The sequence below is a fragment of the Pneumocystis murina genome, assembly GCF_000349005.2.
Source record: "Pneumocystis murina B123 chromosome Unknown supercont1.3, whole genome shotgun sequence".
Taxonomy (NCBI): Eukaryota; Fungi; Ascomycota; class Pneumocystomycetes; order Pneumocystales; family Pneumocystaceae; genus Pneumocystis; species Pneumocystis murina.
The window spans coordinates 1-15964 of NW_017802361.1; the positions used below are offsets into that span (position 1 = coordinate 1).

Here is a 15964-nt window from a genome sequence, read left to right on the forward strand (position 1 = left end):
TTACAACATTCTCATAACAATCACTCCCCAACAACATGATTTTTATCATTTCCGGAACTCAACATTCTCATAACAATCACTCCCAACAACATGATTTTTATCATTTCCGGAACTCTTATTTTCATTCCTCATTCGGTTTCACTTCTTCCTCTTTCTCTTCCCGTTGTTTGTGTTTCTGTTTCTTTACTTGAATCACTCGTACATCTCACTGTAGATGTACTTGTCAACGTACTTGTCTGCATCGATGTCACTGTCACCGTATGTCATCGTAGTCGTATGAACCAATGTACTCGTCTTCCATGTATCTTCCGTCCATCTACTGTATCTGTCGTCGTTACCTTCGTTGCATTCTCCCGTCGTCTGTCGTCGTTGCTGTCGTCGTCGTCGTCGTCGTCGTCGTCGTCGTCGTCGTCGTCGTCGTCGTCGTTGTTGCCGTCGTCGTCGTGTGTAACTGTTGTCGTCGTTGTTCTCTCAGTCAACTTGGCTATTACTGTATAATCCGCATCTCACTTCGGGCAATCCTTTCTATTCCTGCACACACCTTTCAAACTTCTGTACATTCCTCTTCTCAATTCGAAATCCTTTCCAAACTCTCACCGTTCTATCAAATGTCTACATTTCTGTTTCAATACTTCTCCACTTCAAATGTTCTCCGCATTACTATAACTGACTCCTTTTCTCGTTCCAATTGTTCTCCAACCTACTATAATGTTGGTCGTGCTGGTGGTCCCACTTGGTGGTGCTGCTCGTGACCCTGTGGTGTTCCTCCTGATGGTGCTGCTGGCCCTGCTGGTGCTCCTGGTGTTCCTCTGGTGCTGCTGGTGCTCCTGGTGCTGCTGGTGTTCCTGATGCTGCTGGTGTTCCTGGTGCTGCTGGTGTTCCTGGTGTTGATGGTGCTCCTGGTGCTGCTGGTGCTGCTGGTGGTACTGGTAGTGGTGCCCCTCCTGATGTTGGTTGTGCTGGCGGTGCTAGTGTTGGTGCTGGTACGCCTCCTGGTGTTGGTTGTGCTGGTGCTGGTGGCTGTACCGGTGGTCCCACTGGTTTAGGAACACTGCCATCTTGAGCCTTTGATCCTCCACCTTGTCCATCTTGTTCAGGTCTTGATAATACTAACTTAGCTTCCTTCGCAAATTTTTCTGATTCCTGTTTCGCCTTTTCGTATTCATCTTTCTTCTTCTCTAATTCATCTTTCTCATTATCCAGTTTATTTTTTAGGGTTGGACATTTTTCTTTTACTTTTTTAACCAACTTTTTGCAAAGTTCTTCTTTCTTAGCATCTTCACATAGACTATTCAATGTTTGATTCCCTTCTTTTTTCCATTCAGTACAATGTTTTCCTAATGTTTCTTTACATTTAGTTTCATCGCTTAAACTACCTTTCAATTTATGCGTCAACTCATTCTCCAATTTTAACTTTTCAAAGAATGGCTTGCATTTCTCTTCTAGTTCTAAACAGACTCCTTTTTTACCGGAATTTTTTGCTTTTTTCAACCTATCTGGACAATTTTCTATATATTGATGACAATATGGATCAAACAACGTGCAGAGTTCTTCAACCAATGTTTCATTTCTTTTTCCATTTTCAATTTTTTCTATAATTTTTCCAATGTCCATGTTATTTTTTAAAAAAAGACACTCATTTTCTGTTTGTTCTACCATAAAACTACATGTTTCTTCTCGTAAAGCACATGAAACACTAAAATCTTCTTTTCCTCTTCTAGATAATTCCTCACATTCTTTCTTTAATACTGCCGTACAATTTCCTTGAGTTCTTAATGCATCATCTCCTCTTTTTAATAATTTTTTTCTCAATTCTTCTGTAACTTTTAAATATTCACATCGTCTATTCAGTGTATCACATTTCTCATGATTCAAATATGAATCACTTTCAAGATCTTTGCACTTCTTCTTCAATTCTACACAATCTTCCTTTCTTGGAAAATCTCTTCTCAAATTTAAAACTACTTCTAATTCTTCCGATTGAAGAATTACATCATCTAAAAGTTCATAACATAGTTTAGTTGGTAGATGACACTTTGTAAAGTATCTTCTATCCTCCTTAAGTTTTGTATAATTACCTACTACCGATTTTTGACATTTTTCAAGATTCTCAGTAACCAATTCTAAATCACCAATAAGCCCTTTCAATCCTTCTTGAAAGTATCTATTCAACACCCTATCTTGTCCCTTTTTATAGCATGCTACTCTTACATTTTCACATGCTTTTCCAATTTTATTCGTACATACACCTTCTAAATGGAAACATTCCGATTCAAACTTTATACAATCTTCCCTACTAACCAATTTTGATACCTGTCCCCATGAAAAATAATCTGATTCTTTATCTTTTTCAAATTCCGTAGACAATCCTTTCAGGTAAAGTTCTAATTTAAAATTCGTACATCTATCTTCTACTTCTACTAATTCTTTGCATCTATCCTCTTTATCTTTATCTCCACATAATTCTTCTAATCCATAATCTAGGTGTTTAAAAGATTCACAATCTTTTAACGCTTCTTTGCATTTTTCTTCTGGACTATTTCCATTCCTTCCTTTGATCAACAATAATGCTAAATCTCGCAACGTCTTATATTTTGGTTTTCCAACAATAATTCCCTTAGCTTCTTCTTTTTTATAAAGATTTTCCACTTCAATCTTTTCCGGAAATCTTGGTTTTTCTTTAACCGGACTAAAATCTAATTTTGGTCCTTCATATTCAATCCCTTTTCCCTTACATTTATTCTTGACTTTATCACATTTTGTATCCTTACAACTTGATCCATAAAAATAACACTTTTCAAGATATTCTTGACATTTTTCCACTAATTCTTTATCTTCAAGTTCCTTCTGTAAAGGCTTACAATTATCTCCATGATTCTTTCTAAAGTATTCACACGTTTCATCTGGATTAAAACATGAAAACACTAATTCATCACTATATTCACTTAATCCTTGACAAATTTCTTTCATTTTTTTTTTACATTCATTTGTATCATTAACCTTCCCTTCAAGAGCTCTTAAAAGAATTTCTTTTGCCACTCCTTGACGTCTCTGTCGATAACATCTATCTCTCAACTTAACGCACTTCTCTTCAAGATTATTTGGATCTGCTTCTTCTAATAATAGACATTTTTCTTCATATTTTCTACATTTTTCATCTGTTAGGTTATTCAATGCATTTTCAACTTCTGTTTTAAAAGCATCCAATTCAGTTTTAACTTTATCTTTCAGGCTTTTGCATTTTTCTTCTTCTTTTCCATTTTCACAAAGTCCCTTAACTTTGACATCCACACTCTCCAATTTTCCATCTATTTTCTTCAATTCCTCACAATAGTGTTTGAGGTTTGCCTTGCATTTATTATCATTATTATAACCACTTTTCACAATTAAACCCAAAACCTGTTCCTCCTTAATCTCATCATTTCCTGCTGCTTGTCCTGCTGCTTGCCTCTTAACCGGCTGTGCCATCGCCGCCTCTTTCTGGGCGACTTCCTCTACCCATCGCTTGTCCCTGAGTAGCATATGACTGGGTGAATCAAATGTAAATCTTGAAATAATTCTTTCAAAATAACCATACATTTTAATTTTTTTATGATAAGCATAGATTTCCTTAATTTTTTATGATAAGCTTGGACTTTACCCTATAAAGCAAAATCGCGGGGTAAAATTGCGGGGTAAAATAATCAAAATTTCAATTCGCAATTCTTCATGCTTTATTAAAAATTTATACATTATTCTTCTACATCTTCTATATTATATATAAACAATGGGTATATGCAAATTTTCATTATTATGGCTTTTTTTATTCATTTTATAACATTCCTATAACCATCACTCCCAATAATATTATTTTTACTATCTCTGGAACTCTCATTTTCATTCCTTCATTCGGTTTCACTTCTTCCTCTTTCTCTTCCTCTTTTTGTGTTTCTGTTTCTTTATTTGAATCACTTGTACATCTCGTAGGTTTGCATTTTCGCATCGACGTCAATGTCACCGTAGATGTCAGTGTAGATGTACTTGTCATCGTACTCGTATGCAACGATGTACTCGTCACCCATGTATCTGTCGTCTGAACTAATGTACATTCATCGGTTACCTTCCCTCCATCTACCGACTCTGTCGTCGTTGCCGTCGTTGTCGTTGTCGTCGTCGTCGTCGTTGTCGTTATCGTCGTTGTCGTTGCTGTCGTCGTCGTTGTCTGTGTCGCCGTTGATGTCACCGTATAATATGGTGTAACTTTTAATCCTTCTATTCCTTCACACAACTTGTCTATTTCTGTACAAACCGCATCACACTTCGGGCAATCCTTTCTAAACCCGCAGTCTCCTTGTAAACCTTTACATTTCTCTTTCAATTCTAAATATAATTCCAATGCTCTCGCCGTTGCAACAAATGCCTTCTTTTCTGCTTCTGATACTTCTCCACTTACAAATGTTCTTCGAACAAGTATAACATTATTCGTGTTTGCCCCTCCACTTGGTGTTGATCCTCCTGGCACTGCTGGTGCTGGTGCTCCTCCTGGTGGTGCCGCTGGTTCAGCTGCACTGGTATTCTGCACCTTTGATCCTGCATCTTGTCCATCTTTCCCAAGTCTTGATAATAGTAACTTAACTTCCTCCGAAAATTTTTCTGATTCCTGTTTCACTTTTTCGTATTCATCTTTCTTCTTCTTTAATTCATCTTTCTCTTTACTCAGTTCACTTTCTAAGGTTGGACATTTTTCTTTTACTTTTTCAACCAACTTTTTGCAAACTTTTTCCTCAACATCCTTATCTTTATCAGTATTACAAAAACTATTGAATTTCTGATTCCCTGAATTTTTCTGCTCACTACAATGCTTTCCCAATGCTTTTTTACATTCAGTTTCATTGCTTAAACTACCTTTTAATTCATGCGTCAACTCATCCTCCAATTTCAACTTTTCAAAGAATGGTCTGCAATTCTCTTTCAGTTGTAAACAGACTCCTTTTTCATTCCCATTGTCTCCTTTTTTCAACTTATCTGGGCAATTTTCCATAAGTTCATCACAATATGGATCCCATAATATGCAGATTTCTTCAACCAATGTTTCATTCCCATTTTTACTTTTATTTACAATATCATGTTTTTCTATGTTGTTTTTAAAAGCATTACAATGGTTTTCAACTTCTGAAACCATAAATTTACATGTTTCTTCTGGTAAAGCACATGAAACACCAAATGCATTAGTTCCTCTTTTAAACAATCTATCACATTTTTCCTTCAAAGCTTTCATACAATTTTGAATATTCGCTAACGAATCACTTTTATCTTTTAAAAAATCATATTTTAGTTCTTTTGTAACTTCCAAATATTTACAACGCTTTTTTAATGTAACACACTTTACATTATTTGAACCTAAATCCTTTAAAATACCTTCACATTCCTTTTTCAATTCAACACAGTCCTCTTCTTTAGGAAAATCCCGTGCTTGATCCAAAGCTTGTTCTAAGTCTTTCGATAGAGTAAAAATAATTTCTTCAAGTCTAAGACATATTTCTTTTGGTCGAAGGCATATTAAAAAGTTCCTAATATCACTATTTGCAAGTGCTACACACTTCTCTATTATTGTTTTTTGACATATTTTAAGCTTTTCATCTTTTGATTTTAAATTGTATTGTTCTTCGATCAATTTACTTTCAATTAACTTAATAAATGATCGTTCTTGTAGCTTTTTATTATTTGCATAATATGCAGCTCTACATCCTTCAAAGAAATTGTTTACGCATGACTTTCGAATAAAAAAACAGTTTGTATTAAAATTTGAAAATTCTCTGCTATTAAATGATGTTGAAAGCCTATCCCGAGAGATTTCTTTCCCTATTACATTATCTTCAAAATGTGAAGAAAATCCAGCTAGATAAAGTGTCATTTTAAGCTTTCTACATCTATCTATTATTTTTGATGCATCTTTGCATCTTTTCTTTATGTTATCTTGACATAATTCTTTAAATTCAGGACTCAGAAATTTAAAAAAATCACAGTTTTTGTTCAATTTATTCTTGCATATATTTTCTGAAAAACCTGTGTATGCGTTAGACAAATAGAGTATGATGTCGTCCGATGTTGTTTCCAAATTTTCAATATATATTTTTTTATCTTTTATTTTTTTATAAAAATCTTCCAGTTCAATCTTTAACAACGTTGTTTCTGGCTTAATTGGATTATAATCTTTTCCTGGAAGCTTATATGTAATATTCTTTTTCTCGCATAACACCTTCAATTCATCACACTTTTTTTCACATTTATTTTTGAGAAAATAACAGCTTTTGAGTTTTTCGTAACATTGTTCTTGCAATTTGTTATCATTAAGGTTAACATTTAAAGAATTGCATGAATAATTAATATATTTATTTAATTCTCTAAAAGATTCTTCAATTTCAAAACATTCAGAGATGAAATTAATGCCTTGTTGAACCAATATTGGACATATTTCTTTCATTTTTTCTTTAAAATCATCATAATTAGCAATACTATCACCGACTGCACGAAGAATAACTCCATACATCAGTCTTAAATGCTCCCTTTTTTGATAATAATATTCTAAAAGATTACAATATGCTAAAATATTTCTAGTTAAATCATGTAAAAACAAACATTTTAGAAAGGCTTTATCGACATCCATATAATCTATAGATCCTGGTATTTTTGTAGAAAGGTCATTAGAAACTTGGTTTAGATTTTTTTCAATATTTGGTTTTAGGTCTTTGCATTTTTGTCCTTTATTATTATTATTACAAATTTCCTTAATATTAGTATCCACTTTATTTAATTCTGGATCTATATCTTTTAATTCTTCACAATATTCCTCAAGTTTCGCTTTGCATTTGTTTTCATCATTATAATCTTCTTTTAAAATAAAAGCATAAATATCTTCTTTAACAATAAAATCTTTAAACAACGGATTTACTGCATTTTTCTGAGAGCTTCTAATACTTAAGTCTACGTTTTGATTTCCATATGTAAGAGCTAAAAATAATTTAATTAAAAATGAAAATAATCTAAAATATAATTACCAATTAAATTTAATATTGCTATCAGTATAATTTTATTAATCATAGAAAAAAGTATATTCTATAGCTTCTTTTCCCTAAATATATAATATAAATATTCGCAATATGCTTTTAATTGAAATTTGTGAAATTTAATGCTTTTATTTTAAATGGTTATCAAAAAGATACAAAATTTCACGATTTTGATAAACCCTAAAAAAATATAAGAGAAACTGTTAAAAATAAAAATCATTACAACTCTTGATTATAAATTTTAAATTTTTATTTTTCTTATTTTTTTCTATATTCTTTCTCATTTTATTCAATAATCTTTTATAAAATAATATATATATACATTTTGTTTTATTTATTAACTTTGAATTTTTTTACAATTCATTCATATTTTTATACCTTTTTTAATACTATAATTATCATTCTTAAATTCAACGTTTTTCTTATTTTTGACATTTCTTCATTTGAATAACTAATTTTTAAATCTTTTTTAATTACTACATTGTTTTCAGTATTTGTTTATAATCAAACCCTTTTTTGATCCTCACTTTTAATCAAAAAATGCTTCGCTAATAATCTTTGACACACACTTTTAGTTTCATCCGATATATTTTCCTGATCATTTTTTCCTATATAAAAAATTATTTAAAAAGAAAGCTGTGTTTTAAAGGCAATCTTTTCTAGAAATTAAGCAATTTGAGTAATCAAATGTTTTATTTTTTAGAAAAAAAAAACAAAAAGATAATTTTAATCATTCTTGAATTTAATCGTCTTTGTTGATAATCTTTTATTAATGTCATTCTTGGTAATAATATTTCTCAAAATAAAAATATTCTTTATTCTTTATTAATCCTATAATAAATTTAAACTGTTACTGTAACTTTTATAAAATGGCTAAAAACAAATTCTAAAATATCAAAAATGCTAAACTATTTCATATTAATAAAGGTAAAAACATTTATTTCTTATGATTTTAAATATTTTTACATTATTAATTCATATCAAGTTTTTTATTAATATTTTAATATTTAATTTTTACACTTGTTTTTAATTTTAAAATTAAAAATTTTAAAAAATATTATAAATAAAAATATTTATTTAATGAATATTCATCGATGCCGTTTTGTTGATTATAATTCTTCTTCAATAACATCCATTTGTTTTTCTCATGATTCATCTACTTTAAATTCAACACCTAAATCTCTTCGTTGTGCAGTTGGACGTGCAAATGGTGATCTTGAAATATGGAATCCTCAGAAACATTGGACTCATGAGATAACACTTCGCGGTGGAATAAATAGGTCTATTGAAGGAATTTCATGGGTTACTACTCGAGAATTTTCAAGACTTTTTAGTATTGGATATTCAACTGTTATTACAGAATGGGATTTAAAGAAATTAGTTCCTTTAAAACATTTAAATATAAATTCTGGGCCTATATGGAGTATGTCTGCCTCTCCGTCTAAAGATAAACTTGTAGTCGGTTGTGATAATGGCAACTTAGTAATCGTTAATATATCTTCTGCAAAAGGAATTATGGAGTATTCATATATTTTAACTAATCAAAGCTGCAAAATTTTTTCACTTTCTTGGAATAATCTACATCATATTATAGCAGGTTGTTCTGATAGCTCTATTCGAGTTTGGAATTCTTGTGATACCCATTGCAATATTATTGCCCAAATGAGTGTTGATAAAGTAGGAAATGAAGATACCCTAGTATGGGCAATAAAAATTTTGGAAAGTGGGATCATTGTTAGTGGCGATTCTACAGGGTCTGTCAAATTTTGGGATCAAAAGTATTATTCATTACTTCAGTCATTTAAAAGTCATACTGCAGATATTTTATGTTTGGCTTCTAATAAAGTATCTTTTTTTTATTATATATTTGCATTAATTTTGAAGGCAGGGAACATTTTATTCTCTGCTGGAGTAGATTGTAAAACAATTATGTATCGTATTATAAACAAGGAAAATCAACAATGGGCAGATGTTGCTGGTAGGAGATTCCATAGACACGATGTTCGTGCTATGGCTTTCTATGAATCTAAGGATATCGATATTCTTGTAACAGGAGGCATTTTATTTGTATTTTTAATGACCATACTAATATTATAAGGTGTTGATATGACATTGGCAATTGTACCTGTTATGAAATTTATGAAGCAAGTTCATAGAATTATACAGCCTGTTCCTCAAAGACCAGTCATAAGTTTTTCTGATTCTCGAATAATGATAAATTGGTCTGATCATCAAGTGAAATTATGGAAAATTAATGAAATATTTTTAAATTCAAGCGACAAGACTGCTCTCACTTTCAATCCTAAAAACAAATATTTGCTGCTTAAAATGAGAATAAATGTAATTTTTTATTTTACATAGCTTTTTTACTTATAATAGTTAGACAGAAGAAAATATTAATGTTGCTGCTATATCTAAGGATGGAAATTATATTGCTATAGCAACATTATCTAAAACGAAATTATTTAAATTAAGATATGGTTCTAATTTCTCACATATAAAAGTTAAAAAACTTAAAATTCATTCTTTGGAATCTATTGGTGCAACTGTTTTATTGTTTGATCAAAGATCAAATCTTGTCATTGCAGATTTAAATAAAGTTTATTTTTTTAATTTATGCTCATTGGAATTTATAGCTACTATTACGAAACCAGAAAATGATAAAAGAATAAGTACTATTGAATATTCGAATATCATTAAGTTTATAGCGCTCTCTAATGATTCTAAATATCTAGCTATCTATAGTTTTTCCCAGGATATATATATATATAATCTTGAAAAATTCATCATGGTTTCACAACTTCCACGGCTTTCTTCGCCAGCAGCTGCTATTTCCTTTTCTTCATTTACTTCATCTCTTATAGTTATAACAGTTGATAATTTTATTTTTGACTTTGATATTAAAAGTGGAAAATTGGGTGATTGGTCAAAAAAAAATTCTGCAAATCTACCTATTGAATTTTTAAGGTTAAAGGATAACTGTATTGGTATCTCTTTTGATTATTATATTGAGTCTAGGATGTGGTTATGGGGTTCAAGTTGGGTAGGATTTCTTGATTTAAGTTTTGAAATGCCCAAAAGAAAGGTAAATAAGCGTAGGTTAAAAGATAATCGAAATTTAGTTAATTTTATCTATGAATCATTAAATGAAAATCATATTATAGAAAATTTGGGATTTCAAGATGAAAAAGAACATTCTATAAATTCTAATGATGTTACTTTAGAAACTTCTAAAGAGTCTATGGATATTAAAAATAGGGGAAAAAGGAAACACTTTTGGATTACATATAAATATCGACCATTATTATTAATGGGTTGTTTAAACGAAAATGAAATATTAATTGTAGAAAGACCTCTCGTTGATATGCTTATTGATAAGGGAGTGCCTCCTCCATATTATAAACATTTGTATGGAACATAATGATATTATAAAAATCTATATTATATTATATACATATATATATGGTTTTGTCTAAAACTGTCTAATAATTGACATAAGTTTATAACAATTTAATTTAATGTCCAGATAATTATTAACATTTAATATAAATGCAATATTGATTTTTTTATATATAAAACTATAGTATTTAAAGCAGAACTTATTTAGATTTCATAGTTATAAAAGACAAAAATATTGTTTTAATAGTAGAAAATGTTTGAATGCTAGAACATTATATTTTTGATTTATAAATATTATGAAAACTTATAAATTAGTATGAAATAATGTTTAAAAAATATATACAATGTCAATTTATATTGCAAATTCTAATAAGTATTAAAATAATTTATTTGCATATACATTGAAATATTTTACAATTTTATTCAAAAAAGTATGAAATCCAAACAGAATTTAAAATAAAACAGACAAACATTATATATTTATAAATCTTTTATAGATTTTTAGGTTTTCATTACTTTTTATTATAATATTATTTTAAATTAAATATTCAAAATTTTTATAAATCTATAAACTTTAGAAAAAAATGAAATTTATATGAGCTTTAATAAAATTTAATTTTGACCGTTTGGAAATAGTATTTTCAAAAATTATAAAAACTATTTAATAAAAAAGGAATATTTAATTATGGAACATAATTTAAGTGAAATTAATATTAAAGATCTAAAATTTAATTTAAAATTCAAAATTATAAAATCAAAATATTAAAAATATTAGAAGGGTTTTTCATTAAATAAATTCATTTAAAATAGCTCAATGTTCAAATGTTATAAAAAAATAAACAGTAATTTAAATATAATCTTTTAAAAACCTTAATTTTTTAATAAATTATAATTTAATTCTTGAAATCTAACAAATAATTTTATTTTTAAAATATATTAAACATTATTATTTGAATAATTTTTGTTTTTTATAAAGATATATATATTTAAATAGAATTCAATTTATAAATTAAAAATTTATACTTTTCCAGGAAGAATTTTTAATTAAAAAATATCATCATTAGATATAATAACTTTTTTGATAAATTTATTTAAAAAATAACATATATTTTATAGAGATTCTATATTGCATTATCGTATGTTATACCCTTATCATAAAATTTTTGAAATATTTTACCTTTTAAAACAATTTCAATTTTTAGGTTCACTAAATCATCAGTTACTTAAATATAAATTTTCATCAATAAATTTTATTAGATGTTAATGTCTTTAGAGAGCTGTTTAAATCAGTAAATTTAATATCAGGTAATAAATGACCTTAATATTTTTTTCAAATTCGAATACATAGAGAAATACTTCTAAGAATATATTCAATAAAGATAAAATTTATAAAAAGAGTAAATCCATCAATATTTTATAAATTGCAATCTCACTGTTATTTACTAATTGAAGAATATATTTTATAAATATTATCTTTAATCTGTTTATCATTAAAAAATTTAAAATTATAACTAAATCATTTTACTAATTTCTAGTATTTTGTCTTATATAAATTATTTTTATTAGAAAATACTATTAAAACTTTATGATAACTGTATTATTTTTAACTTTTAGTTAAAATAAATAAAAATATTTATAATTAGTAAAACAAAAACCTAAAATGAATAAATTTGCAAATTATCTTAAACATTAAGAATTATGATTTTTAAATTCTTTTATTATATAATTTTCAATATAATATATTTTATAGAATATTTTACAATTTTTTTTCTTCAATACAATTTTGTTAGAATGATAGATATCTTTATTAATATTTAATATATTATTAAAAATCCTTAGATATTTTTATTTTTTAGTTGTATTATTAAGTGATTTATGAATTTTATTATTAAGATTATATTTTTAATATTTTTTTATTATGGTTATAATTTTAAATTAAGAAAAATTATGAATTCTTCTGTTTTATTTAAAATATTTAATTTTTTAAATTTTAATATTTAATTAATAATTTTTAAAAAAGAATTTAGAAAGTTAAAAGAATATTATATAATCTAATTATTATTTATGAGATTTCTTATAAAACAAATAGTTAAAATTTTTCATATATTAAATAATATATATAATTATTATAAACGATCTTATTAAAAATTTAATATTTTATAAAATTAAATAAGAACATTAAAATAACAAATAATAGTAGATAACAATATAAATAATTATGAATTTTATTATTATTATTTTTACTTTTTAACAAGTTTATGTTTTTTTCCAAGTTTATCTAGTTTTTATACAAAATTATAAAAAACATAATTTTACAATATAAATATATTTTAACAATATTTTTCTTCTAGGATAAATATTAATTTATTCAAATTTTATCAAAATTTCTTTAACATCTTAAAATCTAGTAATTAACCCAATTAATCCAAAATTTTCAAAAATTAAATTAAAAATGACAGACTTATTTATGAATGAAAAAGATAACACGTATATTTCAAGGCCTGTATTAGATTATAGAGGAGATTCCTTAGAGTTTCTATTTTATTTATTCTATCAATTGTTTATATTAATATAGTATTCTAGGGAAAGTAAAAAATTGGTATCTAAAAAAGCACAAAAAAAGTTACAGCAAAAAGAAAAAAAAAAAGAAAGATTATTGAGTTCTAATATAGAAAACAAAGTTTCATGCGATGTAATTTAATTATATTAAAATTATTTAATAGTTAATTTTTTAGGATTTTTCAAAAGAAAATTATGGAAAAAAAAAAATCAATCAATCTCTTGAAAAATTGGGTACTTTCATATAGGCTATTTGCAAGTTTTAATAATTTTAGGGACAGAGTTCCATTCCATATCTAGTTTATCTAAAATAATGGAAGGTAAAAATATTACACTTAGAGCAAGGGTTCAAGTATCTCGTTTACAAGGTTTGTTAATTTTTTTTTCAAATTGTTTGATAATTAAAAGGGAATAAAATATGTTTTTTATTGTTACGTCAACATTTAAATACAGTACAAGCTCTTGTTTCTGCAAATAAAAATTCAATAAGTAAACAAATGGTTAAATGGTGTAGTCTTATCGCTTCTGAAAGCATTGTTGTAGTAGAAGGAGAAATAAAGAAAAGCCCGTGTATTATTAAAAGTTCTACTCAGCAAGATATAGAAATTCATGTCCGTAAGGTTTGTAAGAAAAAGAATGTATAAAAATAATTAATATAATAGATTTTTATAGAAAGCGAATCTCTTAATAAACTTCCATTCCAAATTGAAGATGCAAGTCGTTCTGAAAATGAGATAAAAGAAAAAGATGATTATAAAGATGATTTAAAATACGTACGTGTTAATCTTGATACTCGTCTTAATAATAGAGTAATTGATCTTCGTACATTTACAAACCAGGCTATTTTTCGTATATCATCTGGTATTTGTCAATTATTTCGTGAATATCTTCTTGAAAATAATTTTATAGAAATACATACCCCCAAAATCATTGCAGCTGCATCAGAAGGAGGTTCAAATGTATTTAAGTTAGATTATTTTAAAGGGGATGCATATCTTGCTCAGTCACCACAGCTATATAAACAAATGTTAATCGCATCTGATTTTGATAGAGTTTTTGAAATTGCTCCTGTATTTCGTGCAGAAGATTCTAATACACATCGTCATATGACAGAATTTGTCGGACTTGATTTAGAAATGACATTCTATGAGCATTATCATGAAGTTTTAGAAATGATTGAGAATCTTTTTATATATATATTTAAAGAACTTCCTAAGCGATATTCTGATGAAATACATATTATTAAAAAACAATTTCCCAGTTCAGATTTTATGTTTTTAAAGGACAATAAACCTGTTCGATTTACATTTAAAGAAATCGTAAATTTACTTAAAGAGGCAGGTATTAGAAAAAATAAAAATGGAGAAGAATATCATATAGATCTTTCGTAAAAACTGTCATATATTACTATTCTATATTAATTTTTTTAGAACTGACGAAGAACGAAAACTTGGATTATTAATAAAAGAACAATTTCATGTGGATTTTTACTCTATTGACAAATTTCCATTAACTGCTCGGCCATTTTATACAATGCCTGATCCAGAAAATCCTAGTCTTTCAAATTCATATGATTTTTTTATGCGTGGAGAAGAGATTTTATCTGGATCTCAACGTATACATGATGCTGAATATCTTCAGAAGAGAATCAAAGATTTAAATATTAATACAATAGGATTAGAAAATTATATTAATAGTTTCAAATTTGGTACAGCTCCACATGGTGGAGGAGGAATTGGTTTAGAACGTGTTTTATTTTTATATTTAGAACTTGGGAATATTAGGTATTATATTATAGTTAAATTAATAGATTTAACTTATTTTAGACGTTCAAGCTTATTTCCACGTGATCCGAAGAGACTTGTTCCATAACATAAATAAATATTAAATAATTAGTTTTATATCTTGTTATATACTTTCAAAGTTGTTATATGTAGATTTTACTTTTAAAAGTTTTATTTGGTTTTATATATTTTCTAAAAAAAATTTGAAAATGAGAAATTTGGATATTATTTTTTAGTAATTATTTATAATAATTAAGAATTTCTATTTTTATTAAATACTTAAGAAATGTTTTTATTGGAATTTTTTAATTTTATAATGTTTTGGGTTGTAAAATTATGATATTTTCATATTTTCTTAAATAGAAGTATCAATATGTAAGAAAAATTTAAATATTAAATAACAATTATTAATTTATTGTTATAATTATAGCTTAAATATGAAATTATAATTATAAATATTAATATTTATATAATTTAATACGATTATATAAATTTGCATTAATATAGATTTTCATCAATTCATTAATTATTAAAATATTTTAATCTTTTTTATATGAGATAAGAATTCTAATTAAATCAAATGTTTTTGGGAATTTGATTTATATAATATTTTTAAAAATACATTATTTTTGTTAAGTATATATAGTTTTTTATTTCGAATTTTATATTAACTAAAATTCTAATCGCTATTTCTATTTTATTTCTGAATAAAGTTTTAAATATTTAAAAAGGTATTATTAATGCTTTCATTAAATTGAATAAAAAAAGAGATAATTTTCATAAATACTTTTTATTAAAAACAGTACATTTATTTTATTAAATTGAATATAGCTACATACAAAACAGTACTTTAAAAAATTGTGAAATCTTTTATGATTTAAATTTATTCTTTATAGGATAATATGAATATTAATAAAGAATTTATTCATAATCTTATAAAACTATTGTCACTTTCTATAGACATTTACTATATTACGTTTTCATTTTTTATTATTAGTAAAACATAATCATCCTTATATGTATCCTGGTGATTTTTTTTTTAGCGTCCATTTCCTTTCCCCTTTTTTATTGATATTTGGGCTTATTTTTTTAAATAACATGAATCTTAGTTTTTTTATAGTTTTAAATTATATAAACTTTTACTTTTTTCTATAATTTTAAATTTTAAGTCACTAT

At 26.6% G+C, this 15964-nt stretch overlaps 5 protein-coding genes across 5 annotated transcripts; 2 read left to right on the top strand and 3 right to left on the bottom strand.

Annotated features, from left to right (window-relative positions):
* On the bottom strand, window positions 1-3468 carry PNEG_04004 (hypothetical protein; the record flags this gene model as incomplete). The annotated part of the gene is made up of 1 exon (XM_019757763.1): window positions 1-3468. The coding sequence occupies one exon, from the start codon at window positions 3466-3468 to the stop codon at window positions 661-663; it is 2808 nt and encodes a 935-aa protein (XP_019613394.1). The 3' UTR covers window positions 1-660.
* Window positions 3469-3686: 218 nt separating this feature from the next.
* Window positions 3687-7226, bottom strand: PNEG_00831 (hypothetical protein). The gene is made up of 2 exons (XM_007874549.2): window positions 7038-7226; window positions 3687-6990 (listed from the first exon to the last, which is right to left on the bottom strand). The coding sequence occupies exons 1-2, from the start codon at window positions 7078-7080 to the stop codon at window positions 3812-3814; spliced, it is 3222 nt and encodes a 1073-aa protein (XP_007872740.2). The 5' UTR covers window positions 7081-7226; the 3' UTR covers window positions 3687-3811.
* A 109-nt stretch (window positions 7227-7335) lies between these two features.
* PNEG_04263 (hypothetical protein) lies at window positions 7336-7963 on the bottom strand (the record flags this gene model as incomplete). The annotated part of the gene is given in 8 exon segments (XM_019757786.1): window positions 7336-7343; window positions 7369-7387; window positions 7425-7497; window positions 7527-7572; window positions 7616-7654; window positions 7901-7919; window positions 7928-7949; window positions 7956-7963. Coding segments are annotated over 8 exon segments (234 nt in total).
* Window positions 7964-8126: 163 nt separating this feature from the next.
* On the top strand, window positions 8127-10495 carry PNEG_00832 (hypothetical protein; the record flags this gene model as incomplete). Its single annotated transcript, XM_007874550.1, has 4 exons — window positions 8127-8891; window positions 8931-9102; window positions 9145-9386; window positions 9430-10495. 4 exons carry the CDS (start codon window positions 8127-8129, stop codon window positions 10465-10467), a joined length of 2217 nt encoding a protein of 738 aa, XP_007872741.1. The 3' UTR covers window positions 10468-10495.
* Window positions 10496-12897: 2402 nt separating this feature from the next.
* PNEG_00833 (aspartate-tRNA(Asn) ligase) lies at window positions 12898-14876 on the top strand (the record flags this gene model as incomplete). The annotated part of the gene is made up of 8 exons (XM_007874551.1): window positions 12898-12977; window positions 13029-13137; window positions 13181-13238; window positions 13280-13372; window positions 13413-13624; window positions 13667-14391; window positions 14435-14788; window positions 14831-14876. 8 exons carry the CDS (start codon window positions 12898-12900, stop codon window positions 14874-14876), a joined length of 1677 nt encoding a protein of 558 aa, XP_007872742.1.
* Window positions 14877-15964: the final 1088 nt, after the last annotated feature.